The sequence below is a fragment of the Macrobrachium rosenbergii genome, chromosome 43, assembly GCF_040412425.1.
Source record: "Macrobrachium rosenbergii isolate ZJJX-2024 chromosome 43, ASM4041242v1, whole genome shotgun sequence".
Lineage (NCBI taxonomy): Eukaryota > Metazoa > Arthropoda > Malacostraca > Decapoda > Palaemonidae > Macrobrachium > Macrobrachium rosenbergii.
Genome location: NC_089783.1, coordinates 29636625 through 29664124, shown reverse-complemented (window position 1 = coordinate 29664124; position 27500 = coordinate 29636625). Strand labels below are relative to the sequence as shown.

The following is a 27500-nucleotide window of genomic DNA, read 5'->3' as shown; positions in this document are numbered from 1 at the left end:
CTAAGGAGGACTGACAATGATATTTTGAGTATTGTGCCAAATGAGAATATATACTGGTATTCTAAACACGATGGGAAGGAGGGAGATTGGATAATGGAAACTTGGAATTAAGAGTAAAGAACTTTGAAACTGTTATCTAAGTCATAAATTGGTTGGCACGTGTGGTTGCATCACCAAAAGCTAATGCTGGAATTCTTGAATTTATTGACAAACGAATAGCCTTGATGGGAAGTGAAGGACCTTGTTGTTGGTATCTTAAACAATATGACAAAAAAAGGAGCATAAACAATGGTATCTTAAGCATAACCTAAGAAATGGAGGACAATTGAAGCTCAGTATTTGGATCACATCATGATAATAAATAGAACCTTGGTAATGAATGAATAGACAGTGTCAGGTAAGGAACCTTGATGATTGATAATTAATGTTCAAACATCACCTTAAGAACGAATTTTTGATGAATGACACTCAAAAGTCATGACACTGAATCTTAACATAATCGTGAATCTAATAACGTTTAATGGTGGTTGATAACAGTAGCCTACTCGTATTTTTAGAATAACATCTATCAATTCAGGCCAGGTATTTTAGTAACTGATGCAAAGATATCTTTATGAACGTGGGGACTAAGAACTTTATACTATTTGCCAGCATGTACTGATGAAATATTTGCAGGGACAACTTGAAAATATAACTTGATCATTTCACTTTAAACAAAGCATGTTTATAATACTAATTATAAAATTTGGATGTGGTATAATAAAAGTAACATGGCAACTACTATTTTCTTTTCAGCGAACCAAATCAGCGAAAAAAAACATTGATACTATCGTAGTTATGCATAGCAACACTCAAACATACTTACTGACAATTGACAATACCAGGACAGGAATTTGCCATAAACCACATCCTATGGCATCCAGGACATCGTCTAGTTCTTTGTCTGTCGTCATGGCCATGAAACTGAGGAACAGATGTTTCGTTACAGATAATCGATATATATATATGTATATATATATATATATATATATATATATATATATATATTATATATATATATATATATATATATATATATATATATATATATATATATATATATATATGTACATACATACATACATATATATGTGTGTGTGTGTATGAGAAAGAGAGAGAGAGGAACAATCTTAATGCCAACTTATCTAATACCTATAAGTTTTCATGTATTGATCGTGACCCAACAGACCAATCAAAACAAAAAACTAATGAAATGATAAGAACTTTGAATGTTACCCAGGGTGATCTTCATGCGCCCAAAATCATAGGAGACCGTAATTCAAGTAAAGTTTATGGAAGCATTAAAATACTCAGTCCAAATATTGCCTTCGTCTTATATCACAGGTTCTAGCTCCCACTTACCAACTTGTAAAACATCTCAGAAGAATCATTGCCTCATTTATAAAGAATATGTATATAAGCTCAATTTCAGAGACCACTTACAGAACATGGCCGGTACAAGCATTCTTGCATCCTTAAATATGAAGGTATGTTCACAAATCTAATATTACAACCATGATATCCTTCTTTGCAGTAGTTACGACCATAAAACGTTATCATCTGACATGCCACCAAAGATCGTAAAGATACTGTCATCATGCATAAAAGACTCCCCATTCCGAAACCTTAAATACAGAACTTTATCTACTGACAGAAGGCGTGGCAAGGGGACACAACCTCCTCTAATTTCCATGGGGAAAATACGTCATAAACACGTTGGTAACTCATTGAACACACATCATAACCAGGCTGAATCCAAGACAGCGACTTATCGATAGTTCTAACTAGGGATTCGTACGACTGTCCATCAATTACCAAAGGTTCACTTTCTACTTGTAGTTGTTGACTTGTTTTCTTTCTGTTTGTGATATGCATGCGATAAGTTGCCTAAGTGTTTTTGTGACATGTTTTGCAGTGAGAACGCACGTTTAAGGCGTGTACACACTTGTTGCATATCAACGTATCGTGTCATCGCTGTGCACAGTGTGAAGGGTGAAGCGTTGCACCGTTGTGAGTCAAAATATAATACAAAGATACGCTACAGGCTCGTGTGGACGGAGAGCGTGGCACTGTCCTGTTGCACGTTCAGTCAAAAAGAACCTGAATGATTCTGTTGCACTACGCAACGATGATACGACGCGCGGATACACAAGTGCATACATAACCCTGGTGCACCGTATCGTATCACTGGGTGATATACAACGATGATACGATACGTGGATATACAAAAGGAGTGTACGCACCTTTAGAGACCATTTTTTTTTTCCAAAACAGAAAACAAAGAAGCAATCTATGCACGGCATGTTGACAATACATTTTGTTCATGTGAGCTTCCCACATCAGCTAAAGAAATTGCAAGATTTGTTTAAAGTTGACCATGTTAAAAAATTGAAATTATTGTGAATAACAACCTTTCTTCTCAGATGGCATGGTTAATGTTTCTTACTCCAGATCCCATACAACAGTTTACCACAAACCACCAGACATAGCACCTACACTCATATTATTTGTTTGTTTGGAGAGAAGTACAAAGATAATATAACATATAAGATAACTATCAGTGATAGTTAGCTTATGTAAGATTGCTATGGACAATCATAAGCACAAAGAAACGTTAATAGGCGGCATAATACACAAATAAGACGCATTAAGATCAACTTACAGAAGAATTTAAAATGTTATTTCATTTCTTAGCGTTTGATTTTTGCTTTATACCTTTTATTTTTCTTTATTATTAACTAAATACCAAGAGCAAATCCTTCAAACTCCCAGAAGGAAAACGAAACCGTAAACAGGTAATAAGGTTATGCTTTTTAAGGCACGCCAATAACCGTTTTACCCTGCAATTTGACGTTAAATGACAAATGCCACCTTATGCGATCGTACCACTGCTTGCAGTAGTTATGGAGCACTGAATAGATTACTTGAATGACGCAATATTCTTCTGGAAAGATGTACTGTAATAGCACGAAATGCAATATGGACCAGAAAAATACAAGAATTCTTCAGCAAGACGACATCACAAACATCTTTTCAACTCTAACATTGCGAAACTTGTTTCTTGCCATTATTATGGGTTTAGCTCCCCGTGTTAACCCCCTGAAGAATTTCCCAGTTAAAGAATGACAGCAACTCCTTTGTAATTTACAGGATGACTGACACCGACAATTGGATATTTCATACGACAATCATTATCCCTTAAATTAAAGCATGTAATATACATTTATATGTATACACACAAACACACGCCACACACACACACATATATATATACATAAATACATATATATAAATATATACTGTATATACATATGAATATATACTATGTATATATATGTATATGTATGTATATGTATATATATATATATATATATATATATATATATATATATATATATATATATATGTGTGTGTGTGTGTGTGTGTGTGTGTGTGTGTGCTTACCCCCATATAAACATGGGAAAAAGCACGTTAAAACGAAGAAATATATATATATATATATATATATATATATATATATATATATATATATATATGCGTGTGTGTGTTCTATCCCAGCTCTAGTAAATGTGTCTGAATTCGACAAACATAAGAACGTATGAGCGGGAATACACTTATACCTTTCTTCTGGACAGGTAATTTTCGTTATCTCTTTCTGATACTCCGGACCCGAGTTCGAAATTGAAGAACTCTAGAAGGTAAGGGGGCAATGTGGTTAATAAAATTACATACTGATACTCCGGACGCGAGTTCGAAATTGAAGAACTCTAGAAGGTAAGGGGGCAATGTGGTTAATAAAATTACATACGTGTCTGGTAAAAAGTGACCATCAAATTCTAAATATAATATATATATATATATATATATATATATATATATATATATATATATATATATATATATATATATATATATATATATATATATATATCATCGATCACCTTTTTTACATACTTTACTTATTTTTTTCGTCTTCCCCCTCATCAGTGTTTTGAAGTGGTCTTCATTTACTTTATATAACATGTTTATATAACCCCCTTCGATAAGAAGCTTTATCATTGGCTGGCTTTGGTGAAGAGCTATATTTCAAGTTAGCAGAAATTTTTTTACATGGATGGAATATTCATAAAGCGAGGCTTCCTGGTATACTTAATCGTAACATCAGGCGTCTTTCTACTCTTTTGGGAATTAGATCCACTACAAAGAAGTTGACGTCAGTGACTCTGCACTTGAAGTTACAGTTAATTACAAAATGCTGCATGTGGGAAGCATCTGGTATTGCATGTGCATCTTCATGCACAGCTGAGACAATTAGAGGCCTGTTTTCTTGGCCATGTTTTATATTTGATCTCACGACATGAGCACATGTAAGATCATTGTTTTTCATTGTAGATACTGTAAACCCTGCAAGGTCTTGTGTCCAAATAAAAACGCAGGTTAAATAAAAATTACACGACTCAACACAAAATAAACATTGTATGAACTCTCACTTAGAAAAAAGCTTAGCTCAAAATGAACGTTGCATTAACTCACTTATAATAAAGCTTTGCAAAAAAAAAAAAAAATTACATGGACTAGCACTTAAAAAAATATTTGGTCAAAAAAGTTACACGAACTGACACCTGAATGGCAGTACAAAATGAACAGTGTATGAACTCACACTTAAATCCCACTGCATAATGAACCTTTCATTAACTCACGCTTATATCTTCGCACAAAATGAACGTTGCATGAACTCACGCTTAAATTCCACTGCAAACTAAACACTGGAAAAACTTACACTTGAATCTCACCACAAAAAGAACATTTCATTAGCTCACACTTAAACCTCAGCGCAAAGTGAACAATGAATGAACTCACACTTGAAATGCAACACACTTCAAGCTCAGCACAGGATAGCGCACACTTAAATTAGCACAAAATAAACATTGCATGAGCTCATGCAGGTATCTCTCCATGAAGTGAACACTGCATGAGTTCACGCTTACATCACAGCACGAAATAAACTGCATGAACTCCCACTCACATCACAGAATAAACATTGCTTGAGGTTACGCAGATATCTCAGCACAAAATGAACATTACATGAACCTACACTTAAATCCCAGCACAAAATAAACGTTGCATGAACTCAAACTGATTAAAAACTAAGCGCAAAATAAGCCCTCACGAGCTCACACTAAAATGAAACCACATCTCAGAATAATTTGGCAACGAACTTCACTCACAGTCTTGCTGACAGAAGCGACCAGCCACCGCTGACCAGCCGGCGGCGTCGAGGCTCCAGTGGCGAGTGTTGCAACCAAGAATGTCAGACATACTGCAGAACCGCAGCCAAAGGAGATCGTAGGCAGGATCTCGCCCTTGAACTGTACACGCTGCCTGCTTACTTTCTCTTCTGAAGGGAACAGTTTGCTTCTTTATTTGACGTGTCTTATTTTCCATTTCTTTGAAGATTAAGTACTGAGAAAGAATACCAAGGAGACTTCTGTAATGTCCGGAGTAATAATCATTGATACTACTAGATTCCGAGTGTTTGGGGAAAACATAACAGAGCCAAATACAAAAAAAAAAGTTACAATACAGTGAAACAATATAAATGTATAAAAAGATACGAATTATTTTGAGAATTCAGTTAGCTATTGAGATTTCGCTCTAATATGTACGTACCTTTGTATGATATGGGCATTGTAAAGGAAAAGTACTCTTCAACCCGTTCCCAACCACTCCCACCACACCCCAACCATCGGCCCCACGCTTGTCATGAAACTTACTCAGTATTTAGAAAGAATCACTGGCCATTCACGAGACGCACCTATGTTAAAATTGTCCTATAAACAGACAGACAAGCAAATAGGCAAAGGCACCGAAGAAAACTAACATTCGCCATCTCCTCCAGCTTCAACTGTGGGCGGCAATAATTACAAGTAATTTAGCTCTTGTCCGATTCGCAATGTTATGCACAAAAACAAAATAATAGGATTCAGTAAACCGAGAGACTTGAAAAGTGAGAATTTACACAAAACAGAGATGAGTTCGTGCCGTATCAGTTTGTGCCGGTGGAATCCTGATGCACACACATTCTTATTACTTGAAGTCAGTATATTTCTCAAATAAAAAGAACTGGTTACACGAAGCTTGGAAGTCGGAAAAAAAAAAACATGCGTTAACATATCAATTTTTGATCAATTGGCTCATTCTTTCATTACTTGAAGATAATAACATTCAAGATTAAAAAAAGAGCATCCAATCTACAGAGATGTCAGTATTCCGAGGAAAATCGGGGCTAGGCCTATATTGTAATTATATGACTCATACGACAACGGATATCCAATGAAAGTTAAGAGGAAAAAACGCTAAATCATTTCCTAGACGATTTTTCCCTTTTTCAAAGCGATAGGAGGGAAGCTGTAACCATAAAACCCTCAACGAATAGCGGCACACTTTGATTTTGTTGACACTAGCATAATATGGCCCAAGTGAGAAGAGGCAACTAGGGACAGCCAGTGAGAGCCGGTACAGAGAATTATGGTGGGTGACCGATGTGCTGCCAGCCGTTCTTTGATTTTCATTCCAATTATGATTTTGTTAACCAAAATGTTTGTTAAGTACTCCCGGCAGTATCACTGACACCCACCGTTCCACTGAGTCATATACGAAATCAAAATATAATTACAAAAATTACCTGTCGAGTTGACAGCTGTTGTTCTATTTTGCATATGATAAAATCTTGAAATGGTAGAAAATTATAGGTGATGATATCCTACCTGACGATACGGATACTGTTTACACTGGTGGCTAAGTAATACAGCACTGTGTCAGTCATATCTGGCTCGATAAGTATTCTAATCTTGCTAGATAAGGTCTTTCATGCCATTCGTTGAAATTTAAAATTGTATGCTCAATTAAAAATGACGATATACATATGAACAAATCATTTGCATGGGCTTAGTAGTCTATATTTTTTTATGGCGACCATTTTATATGCTACAATATCTAATAATAAATCAGTACCAGTCATATGATGAAAAATAAATTTCTTATACATACATACTTTGTTCATTGTAAACTTTTTATCAGAAAAAAATTAGATTAACCCTTTGATTACTGCTGGATCGTTTACGATGCAATTCTTAAAACGACCGTCAGTCCGGATGTATCATACGTATATCGAGAGAAGAGCTAGTGGGAGTGGTTGCCAGTTATTTCCAGCCCAGAGATTTCGTATTTGACGGCAGTGGTAGTGGTATTATGTCAAGATGTAATATGAATGAAAATTCAAAGAAAGTAGATTATTTTTTTAAATTTTTCAATAACGAATTTATGGGACTGATTGTTGAAGAGATGAACAGTTATCAAAGATTCGTTGTTGATACACTTGGAGATGCAGTGCCAAAATATTTCCGAAAGTTTGCTTAGATTACTGTGGAGAAAATGATACGGTACCAATGTAATTATGATCATGTCACATATAATCTGACAGTACCACGCACATGTAAATTACCGAAATTATGTCATAAAAGTTTTGTTCAGATTATTATATTCATCTTGTAAAAATATTCACATTCATAACTGTTCGTTATTCAGATACTGTTTATTTTTATTCAACTCATGCCATAGAAAGCTTCTTACAATGATACTGTCTCGTGTATTTATATATTTTCTGATTTTTTTTTCTTCAACAAAAAGGATTCCATAAAAACAAAAGTTGAAATTCATCTGTATTATCATTTTTTATATATATATATATATATATATATATATATATATATATATATATATATATATATATATATATTTATATATATACGTTTAATTTTTATCACATATACCGTGACATGTTATATATTCATAAATATTAGACTACAAATAATGTCGTTTAATATCAAATTCACTCAACCTCAGAATAAACACCGAACGAGAATTCAAAAGTGATAAGCGATCTGTCACCAGGTGGACTCATAATTAGGTGGTTCGAGTCCACCTGTTGACGGATCCCCTTCGGTGTTTATTCTGAGAATTTGACATCATATTACATTTGTAGCATAATGTTCGTGTGTGTGTGTGTATATATATATATATATATATATATATATATATATATATATATATATATATATATATATATATATATATATGGAATTTTAAAGCTGGGGTCTTGCTAGATAAATGGGGTATACTAAGGTGATATGCAACTTACCTTAATTACCACAAAAATCTGGACTCTGTCCTTGAGGACAGCTAAAATTGATGGCAGTTACACCCTTAGTCGGGTTGAAATGGCTACATTTACGTTATTGCAACAGGCAATAATCTCTCTCTTCACGACCTTTGGGGTACATTATTCTAAAATATAATATTTCTGCTAAATATAAGAGTCAATTATAAACAAAAGAAATCATTTATGACTTTTACTTTACTCTGAGGAATTAATTTACGCTGCTGGCAACAGTGATAATTTTACTTTCTAAGAAATGATAATAAATGTCATTTAATGAATATAAAATAGCTAGATTATTGCTTAATTAGTAATAAAACAAGTTCATGCGGTTAATATACCTTGAGGAGGCAATACAACGCAAGTACTCGTGGGTTTTGTCAGGTGCTGACACGGTACTTGAGAGCGACGGCTCAGTGCCATTCAGGGCCCTATAAACATTTGTGCCAGGGGCACATACTATAAGTACATTCGATGTATCAGTACGAAGTACTGGCTATGGAAGCCAGGGGTTACAAACTACTAGGAAAAGAACAATAATAATAGGGAGTATCTCACTTTGGGAGGCACTGATAACGCATACTTACAACACGGCACTACCCCTATAGGTGCCTTGTGGCCCTCATCTACGTACGTCAGGTATAACATTGTGTGTAATTTACACAATTTGCGAGTCTGGGACTCGAGATTCATCACAAAAGAATAACAAAAGAATAGATGACAGATACAAAGTAATTAATAATTGTTGTAACAGATGATGATTAAATATGGCGAAATTATATTCCTTAGCCTATGGAAGTGGCTAGGTTGATTCTTTAGCCCAAAAGGCCTCAAAGGGAAGTCATAGGACTTACAAAATTGGGATATCTGTCAACTGCACTCTGCATTTGCAGGGTGGGAGCCAGGGTAAAATATAAGCCTTTGTGAGGCGTAAAACAATATGATGAATTGAACAAAATAATGAAAGGAAAAATGTTAAAGGAAAAGAATAAATAACAGAGTTATAAGGAAATTAAATAGGCGAGGAAACCTGACACCCTCTTCTGGATAGAGGTTCCAAGGAGCCGCTCTCTTTTGGCGATCTGGAGCCCATGATTTTCTTCCGTGGACCTGTTTTAGACTGAAGGTTTTCCTTGGTAGGGGAACCGGTCGAAACAAGTCTGAGGAGGACAACTTAGTGCCACCCGGATTGGCTTCTTTGATGGCCGGAGCAGGGGCATTCTTTACAGGCTCTGCCCCAAGTCGTCGCAGTTGCTTGAGTTCATCGGCTAGTTGAGGTGTGGCTGCATCCTTATTCACACTCGTGTCTGCGGAGGGCTGGGAAAGGGAGGAAGATGTTCTGGAGGGCGTGGGAGGCTCGCAGGTTGCAATGACCAGCTCAGGCATGGGTTGCGAGGCCACACCTTTGAGTGAGCTTCTGCTGTGGTCAGAAGAATTCATCTCTCTTACCGGCACTGGTAGGGGAGCCAAGCCGAGCGAAGAGAGGGGATCCGAACTGGGATCTCTCGAATGGAGATCTGGGCGTGCTCTGGCACTGGCACTAAGGCAGGGCCAGGCACTGGTATAGGATTTGGAGATTGCTCGCTGTTCGGGAAAGATGCAGCTTGTCGCTGCTCAGTGCACTCAAGTGGCACTGGAAGAGATTGAGAGTCAATTTTGGGACCTCTGGGAGGGAGATCGATTGGGTGCCTTGGCACTGGTACTGGGGCAGGGCCTTGCACGGGACTGGGCTTTGAAATCTGCTTGGATGGAGGGGCCACTGCACAGAGTACTCATGTGGCACTGGCAGTGGAATGAATGGATGCTCTTGAGAATTATTCATGCCTAATGAATAACTTGAGGGCTCAGAAACCCAGATTGTTTTATATATATATATATATATATATATATATATATATATATATATATATATATATATATATATATATTGTCAATAACCTGGTAAAAGGTAAAATGGTTATCTATCAATAATCTCAGGGAGTAAATAAAACTGAGACTATTATAAAATCTGACAACAAATCCTCATTGCCTAATTTAGTCCCCAAATCAGAACGGCCCCCTTAGAGTTATTCTAGCTTAGGAAATATTTTTCTAACGTTCTATAACCTAGTTGCTTCAGCATGTCGGCTCGCACCTGCAAGTCAAATCTGAAATACTGTAATCCATATATAATCCAGGAACATAGCAAAACTACCCTTTCTGTCAAATCTCAATGCTTGTAGTTGCGACACACACACACACACACACACACACACACACACATATATATATATATATATATATATATATATATATATATATATATATATATATATATATATAATATACATACACACACTTTTAGAGCAAAGTTTTCTCAAAGACAATTTTCGTTAAAAGCAATTGCTTTAGTGGCATCAATAAGATTTTTTGCAAGAATCTTCATATCGTCGGAGATTTTTTTTCCGATTCTCATGCGTTAATTTTCGGTGAAGAACACAAACTTCCTATTTCTATTTACTGTTTTCTGTCACGACGGCTGTCTCACCACTCTGGCATTTTCAAGTTACTAATGGCTTACAACTTGTCTCTCCATGCGGAGGGAAAAATAGACCTAATCGGTGATTGGTTCGATGATTAAAAGGATGAACCACTTGTTGGGGTCGGTAGCATTAGGTATAACTTACAAATATGGAATGAATATTCTACAGTAATTACAAAACAATATGTTTAGAATCTACCTAATAGTTATGTATAAAATTTATTATGTGTGAGTGTAGGCTATTGTATTTTGTATATACACATAACTTTTGTAAATATGATATATTTACATGAAATTTTATTGGAGTAGAATAAGTATATCAGTTATGGCAAATATTATTTTCTTGGTGAGTCATGTCAATGATGTATTTGCTATACTGAAAAGTATGTTAACGTTTAGAGAATTTTAAGAGATGTCAGTAACTTAGTTCCCTCCATTATTTTCAAGGGTGAATAAGAAGACAATATTATTATTTCATTCTTGGATGTTACAGCTGTGAGGCTAGTTGTGAGTTCTAACTCTAAGTTTAAATACATATAAAACCTACAAATAACAATCTCATAATTATCAATCACTCCTCTCACAGGGTAGATATAAAACTCTCAGCAATTAGATCGATATTTCTGAGAGCATTTGATATCTGCAATCCGGAATTTAACACTGAAGAATTAGACTTCAATTATCAAGTTGGTATTCAGAATAACTCGAAATGAGATGTTGATTACAGTCTGACATTAGCAAGAAAAACATTTTGCTCATTTGAGGAGTAAAACAGAAAACTGAATTTTTTTCTTCCCCAAACCATCCCACTTTAGAATCTGTAGTCCACCCCGTTAGGTTACTTGGTTTTTGTGCAGTCCACCCCGTTAGGTTACTTGGTTTTTGTGCAACATTTTCATATCCTAATACCATTGGTTAAACTTTAATTTGTAATAGTCCAGAAACCAATGAAGGAATTAGTTATAAGATACCATGTAAGCGCAGAAGTTTCTATATAATAAAATCTGGGAATAAAATCAGAAAACGAGTTTTGAACCATAAATATTAGAACAAATAATACAAGCAATAATACAAGCAGTGCACGTAATTTACAAATTGACTGGCTCAGGTCCAAGATTTCATTAAAAGCACAGGTTTTATTGAAAGAAATGTGATAAAAACACCTTGCATTTTTCACAGCAAAGGACAACATTTTTATTTATCTCCTGGTTTATATAAACAGGTCCTTTTATTTTACAAGTTATGAGACGTCAGTGCAATGTGTACGTTTGTTAATATGTCAGGTGGACATATTATCTCATTTGGCATAATGAAATTTTCAATTGTTTAACTAATGTTTCTATTTTATAGTACTTTGTTACTGTTATATGTTTTTATATGTTACTGTTATATGTTACCAAAAACTAGCAGTTTAAACTACTGGTTTTTGGTAACGATATTCCACATGTTTTTTTAAGAATTGAGGGCTTTCTTAGGTGCACACATAGTTAATTTGCTTTTTTAGGTGCACAAATTGTTAATATTTGTCTTTCCTTAATGAACGCTCCAAGAAAAGGTCCATCGGCGCACGAGACTGTTATGCATTTTTTACCCACTTACATTTTTTCATTTTCCTGTGTGAAATACAACTGAATTATATATCATCGCGAGTAAGATTACCAGTGTTATACACACACACACATATATATATATATATATATATATATATATATATATATATATATATGTGTGTGTACGTATATTTACACATATACGTACACACACACACATATATATACATATATTATCCCCCCAATACCTGCAAGTGTTTTTGGTAGCGCTCCCCTGGGCTTCTCATCGCTCCTCTCTCTCTCTCTCTCTCTCTCTCTCTCTCTCTCTCTCTCTCTCTCTCTCTCTCTCAGACCTGTTCCTATATCTAAGGTGTAAATCAAAACCTAGCTTACAAAAGTACAGTTTATTGTGCAAATCTAACAACAAGTCATGTAAAATTAAATTATGCACGTTAGATAATAAATCCCATTAAGCCACAACCCGAAAGCAACAGTGGCCAGAAAACATAATGTGTGGGGATTAATTCCCGTCTCCCGCCAAGTCTCCAGCTGTGTCCACATTATTTCTGAATCTGTTTTCCATAACTCTCAACGTCAACTCTGTTACCAGTTCCATTTCCCATATAGGTGGCTATATGCCATGACTGATTACGGTTTCTAACTTCTTTGAAACATCTTCAAGGAACAGAACCATCTCCATTAAAAAAACAAAATTCACCCAAAATAACACACAACAACACATGACACAAATATTAAAGAATGACAAAGAAATAGTCTCTGCAAACATAATCATTGTCTGTGTTAAACACTTGGAAAGGTTAGTAATTTTTCAAAATTCAATATTCACTCTTTCAGCAAAGAGGGAATCCCGATTTCCGAGCGTTCCGGTACGTCTAACTGCTCTGACTTTTCACAAAGGAATGAATAACTCTTCACAAGAGCCCTTCGCACTTAGCGATTTTCACAACACACAAGCCAATACACGCTTCCGTTTAACACACCTAGAAATCCAATTAAAACTGTGTGAAATGTTCCCAAAGGTTCCATGCTGACACTAACCCACCGCTCCACGTCACGCTGCATCCGAGGCCCTCAAGACCAGGTTCAGGTCACAGGTGGTCAATGCTGAATCCGAAAGGTGACTGTACGATCGAGTGCTGAATTATCAAACACCCAAGACACATATCTTCCAGCTGCGAAACGGCTGAATATTGCAAAAGTTCGTAAATCGTAAGCACGTACACAAGTGCACAGAGCTCGGACCACCTACTTTATGTCGCCCCGACACAAATTACACTGGTTCAGTTTCTAAGCTGCGGCTTCATGATTAATCGCCATTCGCACTTGCGGAGACTGCTTCTCCCTGAAGCAGCAGATTCGCCTACCCTTTAAAAATATGGCGCCTCACATGATTATGATAATTCCGTAAAAATCCTGTAAAAACCGCAAGATTTGACAAGAGAAAATCTTAGTGTTCAAAACCTGTAGCTATACCCTAACCAAGGGAACCAACCTTTAAGATTCTAAAAGAATCAGAAGCAAGACAAATACCTCACAAGAGGTAACAGTTTCCAAATTAAACGGTTTTGATTTTATATTAGCATTTTTTCCTGAATTTGTATCAAGTATTTCTGTATGCATCCAAGATGAAATATCATCTCCAAGTATTTTCTTTGTAATTAAGAGTCTTTCTCTAGTTCGTTCCGAAAGATTATCAGTCACTTAAATAATGTGGTTTGTAAAAATTGGGCACGTTTTTATAGCTGCTACGTAGGATGAGGTTTACATCTGTTTGGAATAGTATGTCAAACCTGGAAGCGTCGTCATGGCAAGATAAAACAAGTAACAGGCGTTTTTTTTTTTTTTTTTTTACAAGCAATACGTCAAAATAAACACTAAAAGAATCTTCGGAGCAACCAACATTGTCTTTTTGAAGAGGGGGAGGAATTTCGGTGAAACTTTTATCGATTGTTATTTTAGTATGCTCAAGAACGATTTAAACTAAATATGAGTATTTTCAGTCATACAGGTACCAGCATTCTGAAATTTTATGATCGCAAATGAATACATGTATTATTAAATTTTATTGACAAGTCTGGGTCCTCATACCACGTCAGATATGGTGTTTAACCAGAAATTGCTAATTAAAACGTACATGCGTCAGAAGTCAGGAAATAATATTTCTAAGTTACGAATTCATTACTGAAATGATTAGGTATTTTTTGCACAAAATATATTAAAGCTTTGTTACAAAAGTGCAATAGTTTTTTGCACTGGTTACCATATAAGCCAGGATTTTAGAAAAGTTGCCAGGAGACGGCCTCAGCGAGGCCATTCTGGCCACAAAAAAAAAAAAAGTGGAAAAATCGTCTCTGTGTAATGGGGTGGTTAATGACCGCGTGGTCGCCTGAGGAAATACTTGATTTCCAGGGGTGTGAACATCTGGTATATTCTGGAATGGAATCTGGAACGGTCTTTAAACCATCACTCTGGGAAATGTAGTTAAACAATTAAAACAATTATGTGTGTAGACTAATTTCGATCATATAGAATGTTCTGTTAAATGTAAGAAAATCACTGTCGCTTAGTTTGTCAATAATATATATAAAAGACCACACACACGCAACCAGAAAAGTATATTACAAGGTTTATTATCGTACAAGTGTACTGTATATGTATATATATATATATATATATATATATATATATATATATATATATATATATATATATATATATATATATATATATATATATATTTATCAGAACTCAGTCTCCTGGCATATTTGGCCTTAAGTTTACTTATCTTATCAGTCTAATTTCGGAGATCGATCTCTGAGAAAGAATAATTTTGTCCCTTTTCCTGAAAAATCGTTGTCCTCCTGCTTATCCCGCAATTAAGAGTAAGTACGAGAAACTTTGCCGTCTGGGTCAAAATAGGAATGTGGCTAAAACACACTATTATTGATTGCTGCTACATTCGTAAGTGTGCCCTAGCAAGTGCCATTAACTTCAAATTCTAATGCACAGAATCCCAAGGCAGAGTAGTGCCTAATGGATGGATGTGTCTCTCCTCCTCAAGGTAAGTACATCCATAGGGCAATTTACCAAAGGTTGCTACTGTAGTGGTAGAAAGCTATATAACCTAGAGATTGCTATTCTAGGAAGAGTCAGTGGTTTTAGGCTATGGGTACATTGTGCCTCATCATAGAAGTATGCTTAGTAAAGGGTTGTTGACCCCTCGTGTAAGAAAATTCTCTCTGAACTGCACATGAGCCTCCTTTCATGATGCCAGTGGCAATCACACTTTTCACTCATGTGGGATGCCAGGGAAAGAAAGTAATAGCTTCCCGTTACCTTGTACAGTAAGAAAGTTGCCATATGGGAGGGGGCTTGAGATTTGCAGCCTCATTCCCTGTCTTGATATTACAGAATTTAAGAGAAGAAATAAAATACTAAGACTTGGGGTTTTGAAAATATATGAATTTGGTGCTGAAGAGAAGTTTGTAGTAATTAATTTGTTTAAAAGATAAAGTTGGGTATTTTGAAACTCAGTGAGACGTGTGTTTAGTGTGGGGAATAAGGACACAGAGCATTGTGTCGGGGGCAGTTGAAAGTTGCAGAGCTAGGATAGGGCAGTGTTTGTACCGTCAGGAAAATGTTTACTGTCGTGTAGTCCTTATATCTAATAAAGGTTGCTGGATCCGCTCTAGTTTATTTTATTTTTTTTTTTTTGTTTGTTAATTTCCACCAACAGTGGCAGGCTAATTCTTTGTTCTAACAGATATACACGTCACCAAAATTTGTGGACTTTTAGTCAATCATAGTAAGGATTTATTTTACCAATCTATAGATTAACCACAGAAATTTCTCTTGTGGTCAGTCCGTCGCAAAGAGCAGATCCGTAACTTCATCGCAAATGGATAAAGGGTCCTGAATTTCATTATCATTTCAAAGGGGTATAAATAATTGTGGTAAAAGGGGCAGTTTTTGACATGCATAAAAAAAAAACTCACACCCGACATCAATCCAGCACATGAGATGCCCTTTAACAATGCAGGTTCGAGAGTGTTCAAGGATGCTGCAGCATCTGATCCGTAAAGATTATCTGGGATCATGTTGTTGTTTCCAATTACGGGGACATGAAGCTCTCCACGTCCAACTAGTGCCAGGTCACTTATTTTGGTGCTCGTCCTCCTCAGAAAGTTAATAACACTGCAATCGAATTCTTCAGAATTTGGGAATACATTACAAGTATTTTACTGATGTAACAAACAACATACAAGCACAACCAATAGGAGATATCATTAGCAGATAAGGTATTTGCAGCGAAGAGGATTTTCAATGTTTCTAATACGACTTACAGTGTGGAAAGAAAAATATTTTGCAGAATGTCAACATGCAATAGATAATTTACAAATTATCTAGCATTAATAACCCCCACATTGCTGCAACTGAAAAAAATGTGTGGTTATAGATTATAAATATACTATTTGAAATATGAAGTTCTTTAAACAAAATATAAACATACAAAGGCTTCCTTATCGACGGAATTCGATAAATAATACCGTGTCACTAATGGTCACATATAGCAATGAAGTTTTAGACATCCAGTGAAATTTCAGATTCCCATCGATGGAATCATTAAATTCCAGTTAAACATTTACAGAACATACATAATTCGATAGATATTACCGGATTTTACCATGGCAATATAATTGACACACTGGAACAAATTTCTGATGCACTAAAAAAAGAATTCATATTCACACTGACGGCAAGGTCATTGACAGAAATGTTCTTTTTCTAAAAGTACATAATGGAAAGGCCCGCTCTGTCACATTCAAGGAGACTTTCGGGAAGGCCGACCCGGTGGCTGCTGAACTGAATATAGAATTTAGGCCAAAGGCTAAACACTGGGACCCATGAGGTCATTCAGCGCTGAAACGGAAATTGACAGTAAAAGGTTTGAAAGGTGTAACAGGAGGAAAACCTCGCAGTTTCATTGTGAATCAATTGTTAAGAGAAGTTGGACAGTAAGATGGAAGAAAGAGAATATAAAAGGAGGTAGTGTAAAAGAAACGAAAGGGGTTGCGTCTAGGGCCCGAAGGGACGCTGCAAAGAGCCTTAAGTAATGCGTACAGTACACCGCATGAAGTGCACTGACGGCACTATCCTCCTACGGGGATACACTTTCAAGAGGTTACACTGATATGTTGTGTCAATGCCAATCTACTTGTTAATAGCCATTATATTTTCACAAAACATGATATAGAATGTTCACTGATTTTTCATCGCTTTTGAGAATCTTTGTAAAACAATTATATTTATAATGAAACGATTATATAATTTACAGAGATTTTTATGCACTAGATATAGCTTAGCCACATCTAATGTGCCATTCTGTTTTTTTATGTTATATTTTCACGTCATCCTAAGAGGGACGTCTGTAAATTATACAGATATTCCCTCATTTGAATTGTTTACGAACGTGTATATAAAACCAAACGGATTAATAATAAATTTGTTAAAAAATTTGTAATTATTATTCGTTTCGAGAATAAATTAATGCACGAGTAACTAGGGTAAACAAATAGTAAATTTGTTGCGTACAAGCAATTTTAGATAACATTCACTTGTGTGCTTAAAGCAAATACTTAGCATTTCAGATATTAAGTGTTAATACCAAATTCAACTGCTTACGATTAATAGGTCCTAAGACTTTTCCAAGCATTTTCGGGGCGTTTCGAAGGAATGATACAGATGGGTATTCGAAGGAGTTTACTTACTCTAAACTGTTCATTATTCGAAGAAGCAACTTGATAGCCACTTTTACTGGAAAACAAGTGTTTGGCTGGAGAGCAATTAAATATTTTCCAAGGTATTGAGGCTATAAGTCTCCTTTCTTAGTTCTCGTTAGTTTCCTTAGTGCGTTCTAGTTCGTCGCTTTCAACAAAGTTTCGAAGAGTGCGTCTATGACAGATTGCACCTTAGTTTTTTTTTTTAATCTGACGACATACTTCATGGTTTGCTTTGCTTTGAAGTGTTGCTTGAAGTTTGCAGTGTGTTGCAATCGCAGATAAACACTTAGGTTTACTTTAAATGGAATATATTTACAATTAAACACGTCAATCAGAAGAATGGGGGAATGATAGGTAGGTAAAGCAAAGTTCTACCATATGGTTACATATTATAGCAATTGTCCAAATATTGAAGAATCTATGGGTAATCCTCTTGAAAGGGACACTGAAGAATTGTTGCAGTGGAAATTCCACGGCAAGAAGCACAAGACAAGCAGTTGTTTCCGCAGCTAGCGACACCGTCTGCAATTAGAAAATGAAAGCGGTTACGTACGGAAAATTATAATGGCGTCGGGCCAATCGAGGGTTGCACAGATGGTGCCAAGATAACTCGATTCTTGTGCGGGGTACTTAAGTTAAAAATTCACACTGGGCTAACTAATTCAGGACTTTGTGAGATACCGCACTTTAGAAAAGAAAATGAAATTCAGTCAAAGATTAAAGTTATGTGACTGTGGAAATAACCTCAAATCAGGAACGTTACCTTAAAACATAGCCATGGAGAGCCTTGTCGAAAATGCACCAGGCATGGAGGAGTGACTTTACTGGGAATGCACAGGTAATGTGACTGGGGGCCGAAAGATGGCTGCATGGGGTCATCTCAATAAGGAGCAAGCAAGGGCCAATGTGTGTTGGATCTGCTGCTGATAGGGTTCTGAGAGCGAGACCTTGTTGTTGTTTTAGATTTAGCTGGCCTTGTGCCAGCACGGGCTCTTGCTCCTAGAGCAGCCCGTAAAGAGTGAGGCCAGCTGCGCCTGGTTTTTATGCCCTCAGAGGATTACTTTCTTGCTCTTCTCAGAGGGCACTGGGATCGCCAGCGTCTGGCCTTAGGGGTCAAGATGACGACTCAGTCACATGTGTCACGATCTCCGTTTTCTGTTTCAAAACCTTCCAAATCCTGGTGACCTCTGGCAACCCCACGTTCGTTTATTTCTATGGGAGACTCAACTTTTCTGACAGGTTTCGGTAGGCTTCTCGTAGGGCAATGGTGCACACTTGCATCTGACACCCGGGGTCTTCTGAATCGATCCTCGTCGGTTCCACTAAGTTAGAAAGACAAAAGTAGAAAGGGAGCGAGAGCGAGAACACTTGTACACTCTCTGCTCATGACCGCTGGACCCTCTCTGACCTGGGGTCGAAAGCGTGGGTCGTGGCTTGTAAACAACTCCCCACCCCTTTGTAGCGGGCGGGTAGCCTGAAAGATAACAACAACTCGCCAGTACGGGGTTTTAGGCAAAAGGGAGCTTCAGGGATACCCTAACTAAAGGTGGCCCTAGTGAAACCTTCTCTGTGGGATAGGTCCCTTAACTAAACTTATAATCTGCTAAGACAGTTGGTGTTTAAACACAACAGCCAACCAGCTTCCTTCCCTGCTTTCCACAGAAGAAGCTTTGCCTTGGTGCTTTCTTGTCTTCGTTTTTCTCTCTTTTTTTGGTTATCTTCTACTAAATCAAAGCAGAGAGGTCGAACAGCATATAATATTTGTAATATATATATATATATATATATATATATATATATATATATATATATATATATATATATATCACCACAGGTGAAAAATAAGAAACAGGGTGTAGGTCCTGACCGGTTTCGACTTTATATCCAAGCCATTGACGAAGGACTGATACAGAGTGTGAGAAGTCACAAAATATATACTACAAGAACAGTACTGACGAACATACACAACCGTTAGAGGCTCCATATCTCAACTCAGGCCGGTGTCGAGGTAGGAGTGGCCTTTAAAACTCATTTGGCTAAAAATCACAATAGACTCTCAGGGGACATTGCTGATAAACAGACCATACCCCACCTCAGATCCACACCTGACAGGTGTCATGGAGGCGGAGTTTGGAAACTCATTAACATTACTACCCTCGTACTGTGTTTACAAATATGATAATCCTATTTTCATACATCTCTACTGCCTACCTTAAAGTTTAAACAATTTACAAATTTCTTTTTTGATATTAAAGGATCAAGTTTATACATCCCTTGACTGATATTCATATTATGGTTGTAACTTTCTTTTATGAAGCTAGATTCAATGATGTTCCTTTCCAGTGCATTATTAGAATATACAATCCTTTTGCCCCTTCCCAGTTGATAGCATGATTGTTCTCACTAACTGTTCCCTTGTGCATATCTCACATTTCTTATGTTGTTCAATTCTTTTTTTTTTCCAGTGCTTTCCTGGTTTGGCCAATATAAAAGTTGTCACAAGACTTACACGGAATTTTATATACACACCTTTAATATTGTCTGGGGGAGTTCTTGATAAGTACATTTTCATTGTTGTATTGTTCTTAAATGCGACATTAACACCAAAATTCTTAAGAAGATGAGGATATCTTTCATACTATTATTATAAGGCAGAACAAGCAAATTTTTTGTGTTGTAAGGTTCTTTCTGGTTTTGATACATAGTCTTTTGCCCTTCAAATGCACTGTTTAATACACTGTGTGTGTATGTACATATATACATATATATATATATATATATATATATATATATATATATATATATATATATATATATATATATATATATATATAAAAAATATATATATATATATATATATATATATATATATATATATATATATATATATATGTATATATAATACATATGTATATGTATATGCATATATATATATATATATATATATATATATATATATATATATGTATATATAAAATACATATATACAGTACATATATATGTGTGTGTATGTGTGTTTTATCCTTCTCCCGACTTCTTCCATGACCAAAATCCTAAATCTCAAAGCACAAGAAACAACCTACCTTTAAAGTCAACACCATCATCCCTACTCATCGAAGTCAACCTAGGAGTGTCAGTTTTTATCTCCTACCTCTCTCTCTCTCTCTCTCTCTCTCTCTCTCTCTCTCTCTCTCTCTCTCTCTCTCTCATGTCATAGCTCAAATTAGATCAAGGCTAGACGAAACTCATGTCCTACCAAAATACAGTTTTTATTCCCAAACTTAGCATGACAAAACAAAAGCAAAATTAAAGACCGTAAAACTGGTTCTTGCGTGACTAGGCTATTGATACCATACAGCTGGTACTACCAGTCACAACTCGTACTACCAGTCTTCAAACCCATGTGACCAATCAGACAGATCATCATTTATGCCAATTGTCCAATCAACACATCCCTTTCAGCTTCAGCCAATTAATAGCCATCCAGCGGCTAGAGACGCGTGGGTGGTGTGATATATTTGCAATATATCAGGAGGTGACATTCCATGTGATTCATGATCTGGTCACAAAATTACTAGCGAACAAATGTAAGTCCCCCGCCCCACCCCTTCCTCTCTCTCTCTCTCTCTCTCTCTCTCTCTCTCTCTCTCTCTCTCTCTCACGCACACACAAAGTGACGCCTATGAGTGCAGTTTTAAGATAGGTAACCTACGTAGTTTCTTTAGTGGGTAATTTCGATAATTCTGAAAAATATGAACTTTCCCGAACACTGATATCATTCTTAAAAGGTTCTCATAGGGGAAATCATAAAGGCTGATGATTTTTCTCAGGTAATAATCAGCACTCTTAAAATGAAATTAATTAAAAGAAACAAAACAATACATACCACAAGTAACATTGATATACATCTATGTATCATTTATTCTGTGTTTAAGATCTATACAATACTTATGAGATATTTACACAACAACTCATATTTCATATCACAACTACTTATACATTTTAGCTTTTGTTTGCTAATTATTTCAGTCTTAGGTATTTCACTTGTGCCTCATATATCTCTATTTTTAATGTGTATGCAGATTACAGCACGAAATGATATTGCCCAATGAAAAGGGACTAAAGCCATTAGTAATAAAAATCAGAGGTAACAGCCACAGTCAGAAAACTCGAAGATAAAAAGGCTTGAGTCTCAAAACCTTAGGTCATCAAATACCAATACCCATACCCTCCATGTAATTCAAATAAGTAATGGTACCTTTCAGACTTTACTTTCATTTAGACTTTCGTTATACACCTTACTTCCATTTACATCTTCGTTCACATACCTGCAAAAATGACAGCAGTGTTAGAGAAAGTGAAAACGGAAACTCCCGACACTAGGGGCGTCACTTACCGCCCGAAGCATAAGATACGACCAATCACCTATTTTTATGGCATCTCTAGATAGGGTTACTGAAGGAGGTTAGTGAACGAATTTAAAAGTCTTTGGAAGAGGAGAATCTTGAAAGTGAATGTGGGTAAGGGTAAGGTTATGGGTTAAACAGAAACCACTGATATGTAGCAATGAATCTTAGTAATAGTCGATTTGTCATCTCCTGAACCTAGAAATGTTGTTTCCTATGAATTTTTTTCGTGCTTTGGTCTCTGGTGGGGTCATAGAACAATTTTAGCTGGGTTGCCCAAGTGGCATCTTTGGGCAACTCAGGCAATTTGCAATCCTGAGATGATCGCCATATGCCATATTGCAATATAAAACTTTGTTCTTCTTTATTGTAAAATCCTGTTCAATATCTCTTTTCCTGGGTTTTCTTGTGTGTAGAATCCATTTTTAATATTTTTTTTCTGATTGCTGGTCAATCTCATGTGTTAAAAGATCAGGGTTTTACATCTGGTTCAAGAAATAATGCATACTTCAACAGAATGTGACTAAAATATATTGGAAGACCACAACCCTCATCTGTACAATCCTGTCACTGGCCAAATTGCACCTGCTTTTGTGAATGTAGCTGAATCACTTATGATCGGAGAAAAGATGGAAAGAAATTTTAGAAAAAGTCCGCCTGATGGGTTTTACAACTCAGTCAGTAGTCCCATCGAGACAATGTCAGTTTTAAAGAAAAAGTTGAAAGGAAACACAGTCAAGCCCGTAATACACCTTGAGAATTTTTTTTTCTTCGACTATTAGTGATAGGTCAGGGTCGGCAGATGAAACTTGAACCTCTCTTTGCCTGTGAACTGAGTGCTGTGTCCTCATCTCTAACTGATGAACATGGTTGCTTCCGTAAAGGTAGCAAATCACAGCTGGTCAAATGCATTGGTGTGCCTAAGACATTGCCATTTACCGCAAATGTTGTCATTGTAGATATTTCACAATTGTTTTACATTGTGTGGCCACATGGTGGCATTCTATCAGATCTAATTGCTTCCATGGCCATGGTCGCCTAAGTCACTACCCAATTGGAACTGAAAAAATCATTGTCTTTGACAAATACCAAGATGTATCTGCAAAGGATCATGAGAGAAAACGCCGGAATGGCGATATTATCATCAACTATGAGCTCTCCATTGCCAGACCATTACCGAAACGAGATGTTATTCTGAAAAGCAAGAGCAAGAAGCGGAGACTGGCTAACTTGTATAACTTCACTGTTAATGAAATTATGACACTGGAAACTCCAGACATGGTGCATTTGGCCACGATGAGGCAAACATCAGCATGATTTCCTATGTCCTTCAGGCAGCTAGTATTAGAAAGGGTACGATATACGTGTGCTTAGTGATGATTCTGATGTGTGTGTCCTATTGCTATATTGGGTATACTGGGCGGACATACAGTGCAAAGTCCACCTGGAGCGTTGGGATGGGACAGTCGTTAATATCAATGCAACTTGTGCTAAACTAGGGTCAAAATGTCTCCAACTCCTTGGCATGCATGCCCTCAGTGTATGCGACACAACCTCATATCCATACGGTAAAGGTAAGATCAAGGCATTAAATATTTTACTGAGAGGGGACTTCCCAGGCTTGGCTGATGTACTGGGTGAAGTGGTTGCTACAGAGGCTGATTTAATGGAAGCAACAAAACCCTTCCGTCTTGCTCTACATGGACAGCAGTCAGGAAATTATCTGGAATCTGCCCGCTTTACACTATATATACACCAAAAAGACAGAAAGCCCCAAATTGATGACCCTTCCTCCAACAACACCCAACCTGTTGCATCATGTGCTGAGGGCTCATTTGCAAGTGATGCTTGGAAGGCAGCAGACCACCAACCTCCGCCTGGTAATTCAGTTGATATCACAAAATTTAGATGGGAGTTTGAAGATGGTATTCCTATTCCTGTGATTGCTAAGGGTGTACCTGCTCCACCAGACATAACAGATGTAATCCGGTGTCAGTGTAAAATGCATGATAAGAAATGCATCTCAGAGACATGTGGGTGCCACAAAGAACATCTTTCATGCACATCATACTGCAACTGCCATGGTGAAGATGGTTGTTGCAATCCATACACGTACCGACAATATGTTCAAGCCAAAGATAATAGGGATTATGATATGGATGATGATGAGGATCCGAATCAGAAGGATGAGAGTCAGGAGGAGGATATAGAGGATGGTCTTCCTGATCCACATGATGAATGGGAAAATACATACATCTAATTTAGTTATCATATAAAACGAATTTTGTTATGTATATTGAGGAGACAAAAGACAATCTTGCATAGCTTCAAAATGTATGATCCTTTAATAACTGGATTTAACTATCCTTGCAAGTCTTACAAGTAACTACCTAATGATAGCTTTTAACAAAGTAAATATGAACAAAGTGAATCATAAATGTTAAGTGTCATTTTCATTTGTTGTTCATCAAAGTCATAGTTAGCTTTTACCCAGACTCCAGCACACAAGAATGAACTGTAATTGGAAGAGCTGAGCTGAATTATTGTATGGCAGCGTGATGTCCAAGGTCATGGACACCGAAAAATGAAGACAGGAAAGTTTGGAAAGCAGGACGAAGATTAGAAGGGAAAATAGGGAACAGGTATACAATGAGAGAAAACTTTAATTGATTCTGTACAAGAAACCCCATAATAAGAGCTATTGTACATTTTATTAGAACAAGAGAATAAAAGTTAAGTTTTCAGGCTGGTGCTTGGAGGCCATCTTGAATTATGCAAATTACCGGAGTTGCCCAAAGATGCCATTTGGGCAATCAAGCTAAAATTGTTCTAAATCCACATCTAAATCCAAATTAGCAAAAAAAAAAAAAAAAAAAAAAAAATTCATAGGAAACAATGTTTGTAGGTTGACTAAAGCTTAGATAGGAATGTCAAATCGACTATGAGGATGGCTGGTGACTGGAAGCATGAGTCGGAATTATTTGGCAGCAAATATTTCGAATGATGGTGGAATGAGAACTGAGTCGCAGCAAAAGTGAAGAAAGAAAGGTACCAGGGTGTGCATAAAAGGTGGCGAGGAAACCAAGATCGGAATGTATGAAGGCATTTTTATAGAGCCAACTTTTTTTTATGGAGGTGAAGTGTGGTGTTGAGCACAAAGGGGAAAAATGGAGCTACAGAGATAAATAGTTTGCGTAGCCCCAAATTACGTTGCATAAGAAAGATTGGAAAGGTGAAAAAATGTTGAGGATATATAGAAGTGGTAAAATGATTGACATACGTGAAAGGATGGCTCATTGATTCGAGATGGTTCAGTCATGTCGAAAGAATGGAGCATGAAAGGTTGGCGGAGAGAGTGAGCAATTTGGAAGGGATAGGATGAAGGAAGAGATGAAAACCTGAAAAACGTCGGATGGATAGAACGAAAGAATCAACACCCAAGAAGTGGGAGATGAATGGCGCAGTGTGCGTAGGGCCCCTTGACACCCTACTGGAAAGCCTTCTGTGTTGATGCATGAAGTGATCAACATTGTGGAAATTTCCTGCACACGTGGTTCATCCTTGATCCAGCAGTTGGTGTAGGAATGCGGCAAAACTTAGTGTCTTGCGTTCTGTCCAGACTCGCCCCATGGTGAAGGAAAATAATTGAATGTAAAAAAAAGAAAGTTTCCTTGAACTAAATTCATGCTCAGTGGGGAAATGCTACACAGTTCGCTCAGTACAAAAGAAATGAAATGAAGTAATAAAAATTAAAAAACATTAACTGGTTTCAACCGTGAGAAAGGAGCGTGATAAGGAAGCCTAGTCTGCACTAATGACGTATACTAGAAGCCCATGTCACAAAAGCCACATTGCCCAGAGAATCACCTACGCACAGACAGGGTCATAGAATGCCGCGACCCTCTAAAGCCTTTATTGGCTTACATCCTGCAGGCTGTGGAGTTGCCACAAAGCACGGTGTGCAACAATGCGGGATTGAGCCACTAGGGGTGTTTCACAATGGAAGTTTGTGGAAAAAAAACATGTAAGAACTGGATAGAAAACGCTAAAAACTTGATGCCTGGTGATTACCGGAAGAGGCACTCCTTTGGACTGCTTTCATCGTCGGTATATGCACGAAAGAACAAAAACTTTTTCTTTCTTTCTTTTTTGCGAGTGCTTTCTGTCTTCATGTTGATGCGGACGCAGCTCATGTTTGTGTAAGACAGAACTGAGTCATCACTCTTGTATTATTCCGTTTTACATTGCTTGCATGTCCTTAAGCTATCATTTAGTTTAACCGATGCGACGCGACGCGACGTCTTCTAACAACCGTAACGACCAAACAACGCGAAAATCACCCTATTAACCAATTCGGTCACACAATGAGGGTTGCCAGTCATCTCCAGATATGGCATCCCTTCTTGCATGGGGCAAAAAACGGAACAATCTCTCGAAAGCACTTTATGAAGTCATTACTGAATCTGTCTGTAGCAGATATAAACTGAATAAACAGTAAGGATGCTTTCAACGACCTGAATGACTATCAGGAAGTAAAATTAGCTCAAGTTATTCCCGCCCAGAAAAATAGTTTACAAACATTGTCCATGTACGCAACAGTGGGTACAGTTAGTCTCTGCGAGTATATTTGGTTATCTGTTCAACATCCGTGGCATTCCTGCAGTACGAATGAAAGGGAAATATACTTAGTGCAATAATCGCATGAAATAGACTCTAATAGAGCATTTTGTGAATGGGAAGTCGAAGAGGTGACTCTCGTCAACTACCAGTACGATAACTTGGGTCGGGAGATTGCAAGGATAAGCCAGCTGCACACTCGGTAGGGGTCCGTTCACTCAGCGAAGCGTAATTATCACAACAATACCAGAAGTGATGTGTAAATGCTATATAATACAGTGTAGACGTCATCAAGCGTAGTGTAGATTGTAATTAGAACGCGGAGGAAGCGTTGTCAGGAAATTGTGT

General features: G+C 36.9%; 2 protein-coding genes across 16 annotated transcripts in view; one reads left to right on the top strand and one right to left on the bottom strand.

Moving 5' to 3' along the window:
• LOC136828715 (solute carrier family 22 member 6-like) overlaps positions 1–27500 on the bottom strand; it is a 133278-nt gene that overhangs the window by 17506 nt on the left and 88272 nt on the right. For 3 of the 9 annotated variants that reach the window (XM_067086858.1, XM_067086859.1, XM_067086865.1), the window contains exons 1-2: positions 4900–5026; positions 866–963 (exon numbers count right to left, since the gene is read on the bottom strand). The exons of 1 other annotated variant lie outside the window; for it this stretch is intronic. In XM_067086858.1, the coding sequence (XP_066942959.1) occupies positions 866–963; positions 4900–4997 (196 nt within the window). In that variant the 5' untranslated portion in view covers positions 4998–5026. Of the gene's footprint in view, positions 1–865; positions 964–4819; positions 5027–5065; positions 5230–5267; positions 5498–27500 lie in introns of those variants that run through there. 5 more of the 9 variants (XM_067086862.1, XM_067086864.1, XM_067086863.1 and 2 more) reach the window with 4 other exon arrangements.
• LOC136828712 (neuronal acetylcholine receptor subunit alpha-7-like) overlaps positions 27115–27500 on the top strand; it is a 37662-nt gene continuing 37276 nt past the window's right edge. Inside the window, exon 1 of one of the 7 annotated variants that reach the window (XM_067086851.1) lies at positions 27115–27354. The gene's annotated coding sequence lies outside the window, so the exon portion shown is untranslated. The other 6 variants (XM_067086855.1, XM_067086850.1, XM_067086849.1 and 3 more) reach the window with 6 other exon arrangements.